This window comes from Colias eurytheme, chromosome 2 (genome assembly GCF_061535395.1).
Source record: "Colias eurytheme isolate Ceu_HAF_F1 chromosome 2, ilColEury1 Martin Lab GWU primary, whole genome shotgun sequence".
Taxonomy (NCBI): Eukaryota; Metazoa; Arthropoda; class Insecta; order Lepidoptera; family Pieridae; genus Colias; species Colias eurytheme.
The window spans coordinates 1,658,604-1,674,643 of record NC_142981.1 but is presented as its reverse complement, the minus strand read 5'-3'; the positions used below and the strand labels follow the sequence as shown (position 1 = coordinate 1,674,643).

Sequence of the window (16,040 nt, the reverse complement as noted above, 5' to 3'; positions counted from 1 at the left end):
CAATTTTGATCAAAAGCTGGAAGAAAAGGTATCTTATATTCTGATAGAAAATGTTGCTTTTACTAATGTAGGTATCGAACACATCTTAAAAGAACACAACACTGTTATGTTGTAGCGCCAAATTTTATAGGAAAAGTTACCTGATTATAAATCACTATATCCCACACAAATCTAAAGGTATTTGAAGTGCCCCAAGCTAAACGATCGACGACAAAGTATTTCTATGTTCTGCAGAAATATGTTCACCACCATTCACACCCCGCTTGTGTACGAACGAACTATGATACTGATTCACTCCACTATTACCTTCTTGAACACCCGTCCGTTGGCCTGCGGCTCGTCCTCCTCGCTGAGCACGGTCCTCGTGCCGAGGCAGGGCCGCTCCTGCCAGCGCGCCGCGGCCGCGCGAAGCATGGCCTCCATCGTGGTCACGTTGTCGCGCACGAGCCGCTGGTGCAGCGCGCACGGGGTGGACACGGATCGCACTGTGATGCTGTCCGGCGAGGACTCTATTATGCGCGCCTGGTATAAATGTTTTGAAATGTTTACTTTGCTAATTTACAACGTTAAGCGGACGATTGTATTTGCAAATACAAGTTAAGAAAGATAAGAAGCATTTAAAAAGTTAAACATTAGGTATATTTAGCTGCGTACAACAGCAATAAAAACATTCATTAAACAAAAAATTAAAAAGTAATTAAAAGAACTCAGCACAAATATCTTGTATTAAAATAACAAATAAAGTAGTCTAGAAAAATAAATTACGCTTTTTTCATAAAAAAGTCGATAATATTATCATTACATCTTTTTATTCATTACTACCTTTAAAGTTCATTTTCCATTATTATTCAATAATACTAAATTAATCACTTTTTAAATCATTACATTGTTTATTTCAACATAAATATCACTTTTATTCCAAAACAAAAAAAAATACTAAGTATCATTACGTCTCATTGCCTCTCATAAACCTTCCACTCTGTTATCCTGAAGTGAACCTTACGCCTATAGCCATTAATGTCAGTTTACCTTAATTCGTCTGGACATGGAGCGTTTCCTCCAGGGCCTCTGCAGGATGAGGTGCACTGGGAACGACAGTATGTCGTACACGAGGACCACGGCGCGGATCGTTTGTAGCGCAGCCGACACCCACCATGACTCTGGCCTGTGGACAAGGAAATCAATTTGTTAGAGAAAAAAAATGTTTATTTAACACTTGTTGTCTGAAGGTTATAGTTTAATATATATTGATAAAAGGTCAGGCAGACTTAAAAAATAACCTACCAAAGAAAAGACAGAATCGGTACGATATCTTTATTAATTTGGCATGATAATTAACATAGAAGAAAACAAAGCAACCAAAACAACAAAGTACATACAACAAAAGTGCAAAAGTCAAAGTTTAAAACTTTATAAACAAAAAAGTCGCCAGTCAACCAAAACATTCAAGAAGGACCTTGACCGACGATCTTGAGACCAGTCAACTTAGTATTCATGGCCACAAGGAAGACCTCATGTATGCTAAAATTTGGCTTAAACGTCAAGGAAGATATATCGGAAGTTACAAATAAGAAGCATCCCACTATCCTACTGATATTATAAACGTTTTTAACTTTGTGTGGATATTTTTACTCTTAAACGCGAAAACCACTGAACGGATTTTGATGATACTTGGCATAAAAGTAGCTTTTGTACCAGAATCAAACATAAGCTATAAAAATACTTCCTTAGTTTCGAGTGGCAAATAATAAACTTACACAATATTATATACAGTAAGCACAGATATTATGTTAATACATATCACATAATTGGACACTGGCTTCGTAAATGTGTAATGAATATTTAAGCGGCAATTTGTCAATATAAAATTATTCAATGATTTCCGATCGATTGGTTTACATTTACATGTTTATTTTCGTGTTTCCGATAAAATATTTACATTTAGGTAACGATTCGTCACTAATGAAAGCGTACAATCATTTAAATTTCGACAAATAAGAAAGCAAGTTTGTACGGCAGAATACACTTTAATAGCCGTGCCCCGCGGTTTCAACCTCAAAAAGTGATGCTAAATTATAGCCTGACTTCCTCCATAAATGGACTATTTAACAGTGAAATAATTTTTCAATCTTTAGATTAGCGCGTACAAGCAAACTAACAAACAAACTTTCCAGCTTTATAATACATATATATATATATACATATATTATATATGTATATATATATATATATATATATTACTAGCGGTCCGCCCCGGCTTCGCCCGTGGTACATGTTTACGTTTTCTCTACATAAAAACCATCCTCGTACTTCAAGGAATATAATAAAAAAAGAATTATCGAAATCGGTTCAGCCGTTCTCGAGTTATGCGCTTACCAACACATTTTGCGATTCATTTTTATATATAAGAAGAAGATAAAGGCGAAAGTTTGTAAGGATGTATGGATGTTTGTTACTCTTTCACGTAAAAACTACTGAACCGATTACAATGAAATTTAGCACACATATAGAGGGTAACTTGGATTAACACATAGGATAGTTTTTATCCCGGAAATCCCACGGGAACGGGAACTATGCGGGTTTTCCTTTGCAAACGCGGGCGAAGCCGCGGGCGGAAATCTAGTAATACATATTACGCTATTACATGATATATATTAATACATATTACTATAATATATTATTCTGAAGTGTACGTATGAAGAGATATTACATGGAAATTGAAGGTTATAAATATCAACCTGCCAAGTCAACAGAGAACTGCGCAAGGCCATAACGGGCTAAATGCCAAAAACGAGAAATTACTTGATGACTTCGGTGGTTGCACCGAAAATCTGGATGTTTCATCGAATGAAAAAATGACGGAAACATAAAAGGCATACATTGCAGATGTCAATTATCACAGTGACATATCGTTCTTTGTCAGCATTTTCCTATTAACATTATTTTAAAGTCAAACTTGTTAAGATTTTAATGAATTTTTGCTCGAATTAAGTTGGTGAATTGCCTTTAAAGCTTGTGTAATCAGTTTGATCACTTAATTTATATGGTTTCACATGCATGACTTTTATTTTTGTTTCTAAATCACATTAACGTTGTTAATATACTTCATGGTATTTATGGAGTTTATGATCGAGATAACAAAGATCATTACAACCAGATCAATTTTCAAAACACATATAAATCGTGTGTGTATTGTCTTATTAAAATAACAGATTTGTTATATAATAAAATAAAAATATTTGTCTCTGGCTCTTTGTTTTTGTATCCGGAATTCTCGGAAACAGTTAAGACGAGAAATAGTTTGATGAGGAAACTGGAACAAACAGGTATTATTGCGTGCAAAACTAAAATTTTCTGGAACAAACCACCTTATTATGGTATCATTGTTTTAAAATTCGTGCAGCTGAACTCGAATTAAAATTTTGTCAATATTTCATTGAGATTTTACATAATATTATGTACAAATATAACAATAATGATGCCAAAGAACTGATCTGTGGTTCACGCGACAACTTTCCATAGATTTTCATCTTCCACATATACCAGACATAGACGGGGCTAACGCAAGTCTCTAAAGAATCTATTTTCATAGGCACGTGTATATTTACAAGCGCGTCCTGCTAATGGTGTCATTGTTAAGGAACACGTTTGTGTTTTGGATAATAGTCTTTTCAGACATGTTTTCATTTGACCAGATTATTTTGGAACAAACAATATCTTTTATACTGAAACATAATATTGTCAAGAATGCTACTTAGCACAATTTCGTATTGTGTTCTTCAGGTAATCGGTTTATTTATATCTCTGTTTACAGCTTTCACCGGAATAAACACGATCAATTAGAAGCGAAAATACTTTAAAGGAAAACAAAATAATTTCGAATTAAATTTAAGAAGTTGCTCTAGACGCTGTTTTGTACGCGGTGCTTTTATAATTGTTATTATTTATTGAGATAAGATCCAATCTTCCTTTATATATGTTTTCATTGCAAACTTGAATTATGATCGTGGTTAATCACTACATAGTATAAAACAAAGTCGCTTTCCCTGTCCCTATGTCCCTATGTCCCTTTGTACGCTTAAATCTTTGAAACTACGCAACGGATTTTGATGCGGTTTTTTTTAATAGATAAACTCAAACTCAAACTCAAACATTTATTTATTCAATTAGACTTCTTCCAGAAGCACTTTTGAATCGTCATTACATTCTTTAAATTTACCACCGATTCGGAAAGCAGTATCTATGGAGAAGAACCGGCAAGAAACTCCATAGTTGCTCTTTTAAAGTCATGTCCATATACAATATAATTTTACATTACATGTTACTTACATCTAACTACATAATATTATATATTATCATAATATGACAAAGAACTGTCCTGTTATTCTTACGCGACAACCCTCCATGGATTTTCATCTTCCATATATTCCTTAATGCTGTAGTAGGCTCTCTGAACTAATACATTTTTTAAATAAGTTTTAAATTTAACACTACTAAACTCTTTAATACTATGAGGAATTCTATTGTAAAAACGTATACCTTGGCCCATAAATGAATTTTTAACTTTAGCTAACCTATAAAATGGCATTTCAATTTTATTTCTATTCCTTGTGCCATAACAGTGTCTATCTCCTACTTTTGTGTGTAAGTCCGCGTTTTTGTGTACATGTAAAATATTATTAAATATATACTGTGATGGTACAGTGAGGATACCAATATTCTTAAAGAGATCTCTTAGTGAGTCCCGAGCACGTAAATTATATATAGAGCGTATGGCTCTTTTCTGTAATATAAATATAGTTTCTATATCTGCAGCCCTGCCCCATAGTAGAATTCCATAGGACATAATGCTATGAAAGTAACTAAAATAAACCAATCTAGCCGTATCTTCATCGGTGAGATGCCTTATTCTTCGAACTGCATATGCAGCTGAGCTGAGCTTAGCAGCGGTGGTGGCAACATGGGTCCCCCATTGTAGCTTCTCATCTAGTGTCAAACCAAGAAAAACAGTAGACTCGACAGGGTATAATACCTCCCCGTTTAAAATGATATCCCTTTTGACCTTTTTTACATTTGGAAGGATAAACTCTACACAATTTGTTTTTTTTGCATTCAATAATAAATTATTAGCATTAAACCAATTAGATATGCGTAAAAGAGCAGAGTTTACTTCGTCAACATTTGTGTCATATCTATCCACATTAAATATTAATGAGGTATCATCTGCAAACAGTACTATTTCACACATATCCTGCAAATAATAAGGTAGGTCATTAATATACACTAAGAACAAAAACGGTCCTAAGATAGATCCCTGCGGAACACCAATGTTAATCGGCGCACCGCAAGATTTCTCTCCATTAACAACAACGGTCTGTACCCTGTTCTGAAGATATGAAGCTATGAGGTCCTGAGATAAACCTTTGATACCATAAAAATTTAGTTTCCGTAATAGAGTGGAATGTTCTACACAGTCGAAAGCCTTAGAAAGGTCGCAGAATATCCCCAAAGCATTCTTTGAATTTTCCCATGCTTTATATATATGTGACAAAAGAGCTATTCCAGCATCAGTGGTAGAGCGCCCCCTTGTAAAACCAAACTGTTTGGCGTGCAGTAAACCATTTGAAACAAAATGACTACATAATTGGTTTAAAATCAATTTCTCGAAGACTTTGCTCAAAGTTGGTAAAATAGAAATAGGCCTATAGTTATTACAGTCTTCTTGGTCACCGCTTTTGAATAAAGGAATAACTTTACTAAACTTTAATAAATCAGGGAATATACCACAGTCACAACACTGATTAAATATAAACGCTAAATGGTTGGCAATGTTTTCTATAATATTATTTACTAAATTCACAGACATTCCCCAGAGATCACATGTTTTTTTTAAGTTTAATGTTTTAAAAGTTTTAACAATTTCATCTGCAGTCACATGTCGCAATTCAAATAATACATTACACTCCGCAACATGGTCCCTCAAATAGGACTCCGCAAGCACTGATGATGAATTTAATTTTTTAGTAATACTAACAGGGACACTACTAAAGAAATCTTCAAAAGCAAGCGCAACATCAGCACTTTTGTCAATTACCCTGCCAGCATTTACAAGTTTTATGGTACTATTAGATAGAGTGATTCAAGAGGAAGGTTTATATGTATAATAATATCCATTAAATAGTGGAGAAGTACTGTTATTTTTGAGGTTTCTAATGTGATGTCGTAAAAAATGACATTTTTTCCGCTTATATTGCAAACGCAGGCTGAACCCTACGATTTTTATCAAAATAATATACTAAGTATTATACACATTGAAAAGGTCTACAGAAAAGTCCGCGATGGTATATGTCTATCTCTTATGGATAACCCACAATAACTTTTTTTTGTCATTTACTTTTTACGACAAATAATAGCTAATTTTCGAAGCGATTTTCACCAATACAGCATTAATCCTTAACCAATTAAATACCTTGAATACATTGTTCATTTAATATAGATCTATATGGCCCTTTACACCGTATGATTTAAGTGAATATTTTCGAAGATATTACAGATTTAAAAATTGCGGGACGTAGCGTTTGCGGCGGTACCGGCCGGCCGCCCGGGTATACATATATATATTTTATACCCGTGCGAAGCCGGAGCGGGCCGCTATGTTTTTATATACAGGGTGTAATCGTTAAGTGTGCACAGGCGATTTTTCCGTAAGTATTACAGATAACAAAAAACTTTAAACTGATATCGAAAGTACTTAACCTAATGAGTAAAATGGCCGGAATAAATTTTTAAAAATAAATCGAGAAATATCAAAAAAATTATCTTTAAACCCTCCCATACATTAAGTATGAAATATGAATATCCCATATACATTTAATATGAAAGATTTTAGCTTTCTTTTTCTTTTTTGGTTTTCTGCTTTAATTACTTCGCAAATTTGAAGTGACATTTTCCACGTTTTTCCGGACATTTTCACGCATTTTCCGGATATTTCCCGGGAATTTTCCGGACATTTTCCGGATGTTTCCCGTCATTTCCCAGGCATTTCCGGGGATTTTCCAGGCATTTCCACGCATTTTCCGTACATTTTCACGCATTTTCCGGGTATTTTCCAGATATTTACCAGGCATTTTCCGGACATTTCCCTGACATAGCCTGTAAATGTCTGGAAAATGTCTGAAAAATCCCCGGGAAATAACCGGAAAATGCCTGGTAAATGTCTGGAAAATATCCGGAAAATGCGTGGAAATTCCCGGAAAACCCGTGGAAACTGCCTCGAAAATCCCTGGAAAATGCGTGAAAATGTCCGGAAAATATCCGGAAAATGCGTGAAAATGTCCGGAAAAACCGTGGAAAATGCTCGGAAAATCCCCGGAAATTGCCTGGGAGATTCCCGGAAAATAACCGGAAAATATCTGGAAAATGTTTGGAAAATATCCGGAAAATGCGTGGAAAATTCCGGAAAAACCGTGGAAAATGCCTGGAAAATATCCGGAAAATGCGTGAAAAAGTCCGGAAAATATCCGGAAAATATCCGGAAAATGCGTGAAAATGTCCGGAAAATGCCTGGAAAATGTCTGGAAAATATCCGGAAAATGCGTGGAAAATTCCGGAAAAACCGTGGAAAATGCCTGGAAAATCCCCGGAAAAACCGTGGAAAATGCCTGGAAAATATCCGGAAAATGCGTGAAAATGTCCGGTAAATATCCGGAAAATATCCGGAAAATACGTGAAAATGTCCGGAAAATGCCTGGAAAATATCCGGAAAATGCCTGGAAAATATCCGGAAAATGCGTGGGAAATCCCTGGAAAATATCCGGAAAATGCGTGAAAATGTCCGGAAAATATCCGGAAAATGCGTGAAAATGTCCGGAAAATATACGGAAAATGCGTGAAAATGTCCGGAAAAACCGTGGAAAATGCCTGGAAAATCCCTGGAAAATGTCCGGAAAATGCGTGAAAATGTCCGGAAAATGCGTGAAAATGTCCGGAAAATGTTGGGACATGCGTGGCAAATGCCTGGAACATCCCCGGAAAATGCCAGGGAAATGTCCGGAAAATGTCTGGAAAACATCCGGAAAATCCCCGTGAAATGCTCGGAAAATCCCCTGAAAATGCCTGGGAAATTCCCGGAAAATAACCGCAAAATGCCTGGGAAATGCTCTGAAATGTCTGGAAAATATCCGGAAAATGCGTGGAAATTTCCGCAAAAACCGTGGAAAATGCCTGGAAAATATCCGGAAAATGCGTGAAAATGTCCGTAAAATATCCGCCAAATGCGTGAAAATGTCCGGAGAATGCGTGAAAATGTCCGGAAAATGCCTGGAAATCCCCGGAAAGTGCCTGAGAAATGTCCGGAAAATGTCCGGAAAAAGCGTGGAAAATGGCCACTTCAAATTTGCGAAGTAATTAAAGCAAAAAACCAAAAAAGAAAAAGAAAGCTAAAATCTTTCATATTAAATGTTACCTGGGATATTCATATTTCATACTTAATGTATGGGAGGGTTTAAAGATAATTTTTTTGATATTTCTCGATTTATTTTTTAAAATTTATTCCGGCCATTTTACTCATTAGGTTAAGTACTTTCGATATCAGTTTAAAGTTTTTTGTTATCTGTAATACTTACGGAAAAAACGCCTGTGCACACTTAACGATTACACCCTGTATACAACGTTCACAGTTTTTCTGTAGTTTATTTAGTATCAGCATTGCACCCGTGCGAAGCCGGGGCGGGTCGCTAGTACCTTATATAAAAAATATATGTAAGTACATACTTAAAAAATATTTTTTTCGACGACAATTTATTACTTAAGGAGGTAATAAATCAACAAAATATATGACTACTCCTACATTTACAATGAGTACGTTGCTCTTCCGCGCAATACATCCAAAGCTGGTTGAGGTTTTTGTATATAATTCGCTAAAATAAAATTTATTTATGTGAAGAGAAACATCAAATTTTGTAAACAATAAGTTTTTTAATATACATTCTGAAAGCCTCAATTAATAGTATTATATAACACTCCTGACCTACATAATACATGTCCTTATTCCATCTTTTCTATCACAATATTCTACATACGGGTGAACATTTATGAAACCTCCAATCTTCACGTAACAAAACGTTGACGTCATCACAAGCAGGCGAGAGGAAGCTATGGGCCACTCTATCCGGGTCGTCGGGCGGCATTATACATATCCTGCAATCACGCTTGGCCACCTACTCATAATCCTTCCTACTAATCCTATTTATAAGATACCTACTTACTATTTGTAAACGCGAAGAGTGTAAGAATGTATGGATGTGAAGTACTCTTTCCCGTGACGACCACTAAGCGAATTTTGATGATACTTTGCAGTGATATAGCTTATAAAGCAGAATAATACATGATCTATACAAAGGTGGATGAAACCGCGCGGCACAGCTCATATTACAAGTACGAAAGTTTTTATGAATGGGTAGAAGTATATTCGTTGCTCTGTCACGCAAAATCAGCTGATCGGATCCTTAAAAATTTTTATACAAATATATGTATATGGTCTCCATTAGCACATCGTTTTCCACGCAAGTACCATGCGAGTGACGCCGCAGGATCAGCATATACACAGATACTGTTATCAGCATAGCACACTTGGCCTGGTTTCACAAGCGATCGCCTGCGACGTTGTTTTAACTGCTCTAGCTGTAGGTGCTCCATTTTAAACACGTGACTTAGCATTCATTAAGGTTTAAATTTGTTTATCGCCATCTGCTTCATTTTGCGTTGTAATGGAGGCATGAATAATTTCAGTTGAAATGCATTTTTCTTCTTAACAAAGATATAAAAGCCATTATTTATAGTTTAATCTAGAGGTTTTGTGAACAACTATTTCATCTTGGATCCCAATTCTGGTTTTATAAAGGTTTAATTAATTATTTTTAGTATCATCATCATCATCAGCCCATATACGTTCCCACTGCTGGGGCACGGGCATCCTATGAGGGTACAGGCCACGCAGTTGGCCAAGTGCGGGTTGGCGGATGTCACATGTCGTCGAACCTTTGATTCTTCGACATGTCGGTTTCCTCACGATGTTTTCCTTCACCGTTTGAGCAATGGTGATTTTATCAACGTGCGCAGATAAATTGAATAACCAATTTATTTCCTGCACGCCCGGGCCCGCCTGGTCTCTAACTATAGTAAATCTTAATCTAATATCTAATATCTAATATTCTAATATTTCTATTTCTAATATTTCTAATATATTTCTAATCTAATATATATTATAAAGGCGAAAGTTTGTAAGGATGTATGGATGTATGGATGTATGGATGTTTGTTACTCTTTCACGTAAAAACTACTGAACCGATTACAATGAAATTTAGCACACATATAGAGGGTAACTTGGATTAACACATAGGATAGTTTTTATCCCGGAAATCTCACGGGAACGGGAACTATGCGGGTTTTCCTTTGCAAACGCGGGCGAAGCCGCGGGCGGAAATCTAGTTACACTATAAAGTTAGTTTTCCGGCTGGGGCCACAGTCACGTGGACTAAATGTTTGTAATTTCCCAAAGTTCTTGTCTCACCTCTTTTAATTCATCCCCTTCGTATTTTATTAGTATTTTTATACGTAGCTAACTCGTCCTTTTCAGTTTCAAATAAATATGTTTACATCAAATTCACAATATCTATATTCTATGTGAACTGAGTAGTTTTAAAAACAAAATACTTGAAGGTTACCTTCACGGTTAAATAATAACAATATCACCATTTTAAATTACTTCCAAAGTTCAATAAAAAATTCGTCTTCTTTTATCGTGGGTGCAAATTCCATTATTTCTCTTATCAAGCATTTCCACAAATACCTAGGGAATAAATTATATTTGAGTCATCGTAACTCGCATTAATTATGTCATAATTATATTGATCTAGAAATAAACATTTGATAAGATAATGTAATTAAAATAAGGATTACAATAACATCGATTATCGATAAATCTTGAGTGGAAATTCTCTAAGGAAAATACCTTATTTTGATATTTATCAGAATCTATTTATTTGCTTTATCATGGATAAGGCAATATGTTACATCTTCTGATTTGATGTTACTATCGTGTAACAGTGCATTTACATCAAACGAGCGAATGCTCTGAATTCTAACACCACAATGTCAAATTATTTTAGTTTAAACAGAGCGTACTAGTAGCGTAGAGCATTCTTTCGTTGTTCTTAGTGCCTTCGAAAAGATTCTATGCAACGTTCTTATACTGAACAACACTGAATACGAGTTTTCGTTTACACTAAAAGATCACGAAATAATGCTCTTGCTCACTAGAGCACTATACATAACTACTAAGTTATTCGGTAGATTTGTCTCATGCTTCCACGTCGATTAAGGTAGATCGATCCATACTTGATACAAAATGCAATATTAATATATTTTAAAGAAACTTATGCAACCTGCCTTCTATATTAAAGTTAAATTTTAATATAAAACTTCAGAGTAAAAATGAACGAACCGGTGCTATAAAATCTTACCGTATTTTTGACGATTCACAATGTTTAAAGTGCGCAATTGGCACTCAAACTTAAACTTATGTCCTACTTAAAGTCCACTCAACGAACGGTACATTATATGTTAAACTTTGGTTATGCCCAAATAAATCATAATTCGCACCTACGGATTATTGCCATTTAGTTTTTTTTTCTTTTAGTTTTCGCCCTATTTATCATTTTATGTGGAAATAACTGTATATTCTTTCTTTCTATGTAGAGAATCTTATAATATGAACTGTTTACTGAGGTGAAAAACCTCTCGTAAATATGGCTACGATATTATTAGCTGTGGATTTAGAAATTTCTTGCGGCGTCGAATGTGTAATGAAACGGAAAAGTTTTATAAAGAAAATTCTATATCTTTTGATACTGTATATTGTTATTAATTTTGTACCATTTCTTTTTCGTTCGTTGAGCCAGATGTATGTCATAAAATGATCTCTTCTGAATTCCTATCAATAATATTTTTGATGAATAAAATACTACAATATGTATAGCTATGTACTGAAATATGAAGATATTTCAATATAGCTATACATATTGTTTCAAGAATATGAGATGAAACAACAAGTAGTAATTTAATAGGTATTCTGTATTTCGATACGTTTGAGTACTAATTGTAAGTTTAATTCAACTTTCAGTCTTTATATCTTGTCATGTAATTGGCATATAAACAACATCCGCAAAAAATGCGCAAAAATACACGCATTAACTAATCTATATCCATCCCATATTAAAATGCAGCAATTGATAAGAGGTGTTATCAGCCAAAGCTTAATAAGGTGACGGTGTTCATGAATGATTCTCACGCAATACGCATGCGCACTATAGGGTTGTCAATAACCATTTATTTTAATTACATTCTAATTTATCTACTTGCTATATTACTGCATAAGAAATTAATTCAATTTCTACTTCATCAGAGGTGCCAACTACATTTATATTCCGATAAAAGTTAACCACGCGGCGACCCTATACACTCGACTTCATTAAAAATTTCTCAGTGTTGCACTTCTTTATCAGACATTAACGCCTCCAAGTTGGCAGCCCTGTTCCCCCCCCCCCCCCTACGGCGGGTCACGGCCGCCAGCAGATGCATCCGACACTGACCTACCGATCCTATTTACGGCACGCTCCGGTATCGATCCGTGTGCATCCAGCGCTGCCTCATTGAAACTTCCGGTGTACGCGAGTTGAGGCTTCTCAATACTGTTGCACAACCATTGGGATTTTACGTGTGTAGTAAGTTACGTAGGCTATTGGTTCTTTCAACTCAGGGTGGCCCTTTGACCTGTGACACGTACGTGTTGTAGTATTTAAAAACTTTGATCAATTCAAAATTGATGAAGTTGACTCTTGACTTGATTCATAATAAATGATCAATGAAAATTCATCAGCATTTACCCAACATTGTATTTATATTCATTGTTCTGAATACATCTTATACCCAAATAAATAGTCCAATTTATTCCATATCCATAGATATAATAACTGACGTATATTCCAAATATATAGATCATCAAATCTTCTAACAATCCGCTTCATTGTTGTTCCCTATTCCCTTATTTTGAAAAATACTCTTCGACGGACCAATGCGCTTTCTCACGAACCAATGTCCCCATATCTCGCAATCCCTCATAGTAGAAATAGTAGTGTCACGTGAAATAACAATTACTCTAATTGCGGACCTTGAGGGGGACTCACCTGCGAGCGGACTTTGATCTCGCATCGACTCTGCAAAAACCAGACTACCTACTAGATACTGTCAGTTTTTGTTGTTTATGTAATGGGCGCTCAAGCCAGCTCATATAGAGGCTTTGTTTATCGATCCACGGAGACACCCAAATAGAATACAAAAAGTATTGATTAATTTGCTTCTTTGTGCCGTGCTATTTCCTCTTTTTGTACTAGCGCCAGTTGATAAAAGCACCCTCCTTTTTGCTCTGTTTTATGGATGCACTTGGTACGATCAAAATTAGGCAAATCTATTTCGAGCAATGAGTATTTTACATACCTTCAGTATTATGAAATATGAGGTGATTTTTCTCTTCTCGTGATTACTAGCGATTAGTAACTGTATCAATGATAATTATATATAATTATGTGTCATGTTTGATTGCTCCGTTTATGGTCTCGTTTGTAGCATTTAGTTGCAACTTGCAAGCCAGTATTGGAATTGATATAAGATCAAGATTGTATTTTACCGTATTTGTATAATGCCCAATAATAACTGACATAGAAATGTTAATGACAACGACTTCATCAATTTCCTCGGAGATTTCATCATTACCATGACCACTTATAGCAGTATTATTTCCAGTGTGGTGTGTTGGACGACCTATATGTATAGTCATTTTTCCACCACCACCAGTACCAGTATCTTAAAAAAACGTGCACCTATTTGTTGATACTTACATACGGTTTAAAATAACTATTTAACCGTAAACTTCATCATTTACAAAAAAAAGTATAAACGCACACATTGCATAAGCCATAAAGGTCCCGTCAAACAGGTACGACTGTTACGCTGTTTATATCGAGTGCGCCCGCGCAATGATGCGTCACGCGGCACACGCGGTCAAGCGCGACCGTACTGCGCCAGTAACTTTCGCCGCGACTCACTTGTAATGCTGTTAACTGTTCCTGACTACATTGAGAACAGTTGATTCTGTGGATACAGATTCTCTGAATTTTGTTGAAATGCTTTCGCTTTGCATCATAAATACCATATAACTTCGGCTGAGATTATTCGCATTTTTGATGGAAGAATAACGCCATTTCTTTCTGCTACATTATTACCGTTTGTATTTCAACAGTTTCTCCCTGGAATCCATTTGTCTTTTACTATTCAAATTGATCTATATAAGTGTAGATAGGTCATATCTCCGTCATAATCCGTTATCATAAGAAAAATTAATTTAGTTTTGTTACATTATCTATTATCGAGTAAACAAGTGCTGCTTATCAATGTAAATGTCTATTTAGTATTAATAGATTCAAAAACTTTATTTATAGATCTATCTAGTGCACTTAAGTCTAACGGTAAACACTATTTCCTTCGAGTACTTATTATACACTCACACTATAGTTAGACCTGGTTAGACATTTTGCGTAATGTCAATACATTGTTATACTGCACTTTCACTGCGAAGATGACGATTCGAAATAGTTCTTGTTATAAATAATACGGTGTATCTTTCTTGGTATAAATAACTCCAATCTTTGTTACCAGTGCATCAGTTTTACTCGAAATAAGAATACGTATGATGTGGAATTTTATTCTATTTATATATTGTTCACAATATTATAAAGAGGTTAAATTCTTTAGGAGTGCATTAAATATAAAATTGACCCTTACATTTACGTAATTTGTGAGCGACCTCGCTCGCTGTGAAGTGTACAAATCATCTGTTTAAATAATTAAATGGATAAAGTGAAATGTAAGGAAAATATACCTTCATTTTAACATCATTTCATTGTTTGAAATTCCAAATATAAGCTAGGGGAAGTTATAAATAGCCCAATAACTTTATCGTGATTAATAAAGTTATTACGATTTTGGATCCGGGATCTGTCAAATTTTCACAACTAAGGGACCATTTTCTATACGAATCAAACTTCAAACCTTATTTCGTTTTATAGATTCACTGTTTACTAGTATTCCTAGGCTTCTCTGTAGAAACTACTTTCTGGACAGTAAATCATTTCTATGAAATTTCAGTGTACTATGACGATTCTATAGTACTTCAAAAAAGTCTTAGGGCGCGTTCCCACCGTGTCGTGACGACAGATAATCGTGTAGTTTTAAGTGTCGTGGCTTATATGTTTAAATGGAGGTGTTCACATTTAGAACGACACAATTTACTGTCGTCTACGACAGTTTTTGCAGTGACGACACTTTGTCGTGACAGTGGGAACGGCAAGCACGACAGTCGTAAAACGATAAAAAATCGTGGACGGCAACTCTATGACGTCCATTGAACTCAGGAGAGTAAACGCACTAGTAATCACCAAGCGAACGCAGAGGCGACTAGATTTGTAGCTTGCTGATGATGTGTAAACGACAAAGCGACTGCCAGGAAACGATAAAATGTCGTCGCGATCCAATGGGAACAGCTAGATACGACAGTCGCTAAACGAAAAAAAATTTTGACGACAAACAATCGTTATAATGGGAATAGGTAGAGACGACAGTCGTCGAACGATAAATTAGTCGTTACGACATAGTGGGAACGCGCCCTTAGATTCAAATAAATAAAATCCAACACTTACTTCTTTATATCATAGACACCCATACCGAATACCGAGCACTAACACACAAGCACACACTCAAGGGAACACAGCGAATAGCAGATACAACTAATCACTAATAATATATACCTTAGACATTGATAAGGTATCGGATAGCGTATCGTCTACTTAGATAAGCGTGACCGTATGCCCTTTATGGTAGATTAACGACAAATTAATAATAAAAAAAAAGTTGCGTAAGAAACTTGT

The 16,040-nt window shown here is 35.4% G+C and overlaps 1 protein-coding gene across 3 annotated transcripts in view; it reads right to left on the bottom strand.

Annotated features, from left to right (window-relative positions):
* Acsl (Acyl-CoA synthetase long-chain) overlaps positions 1-16,040 on the bottom strand; it is a 57,195-nt gene that overhangs the window by 11,846 nt on the left and 29,309 nt on the right. For 2 of the 3 annotated variants that reach the window (XM_090110347.1, XM_090110353.1), the window contains exons 3-4: positions 1,030-1,165; positions 307-522 (exon numbers count right to left, since the gene is read on the bottom strand). In XM_090110347.1, coding sequence (XP_089966473.1) covers positions 307-522; positions 1,030-1,165 — 352 coding nt within the window. Of the gene's footprint in view, positions 1-306; positions 523-1,029; positions 1,166-15,812; positions 15,872-16,040 lie in introns of those variants that run through there. The other variant, XM_090110360.1, reaches the window with a different exon arrangement.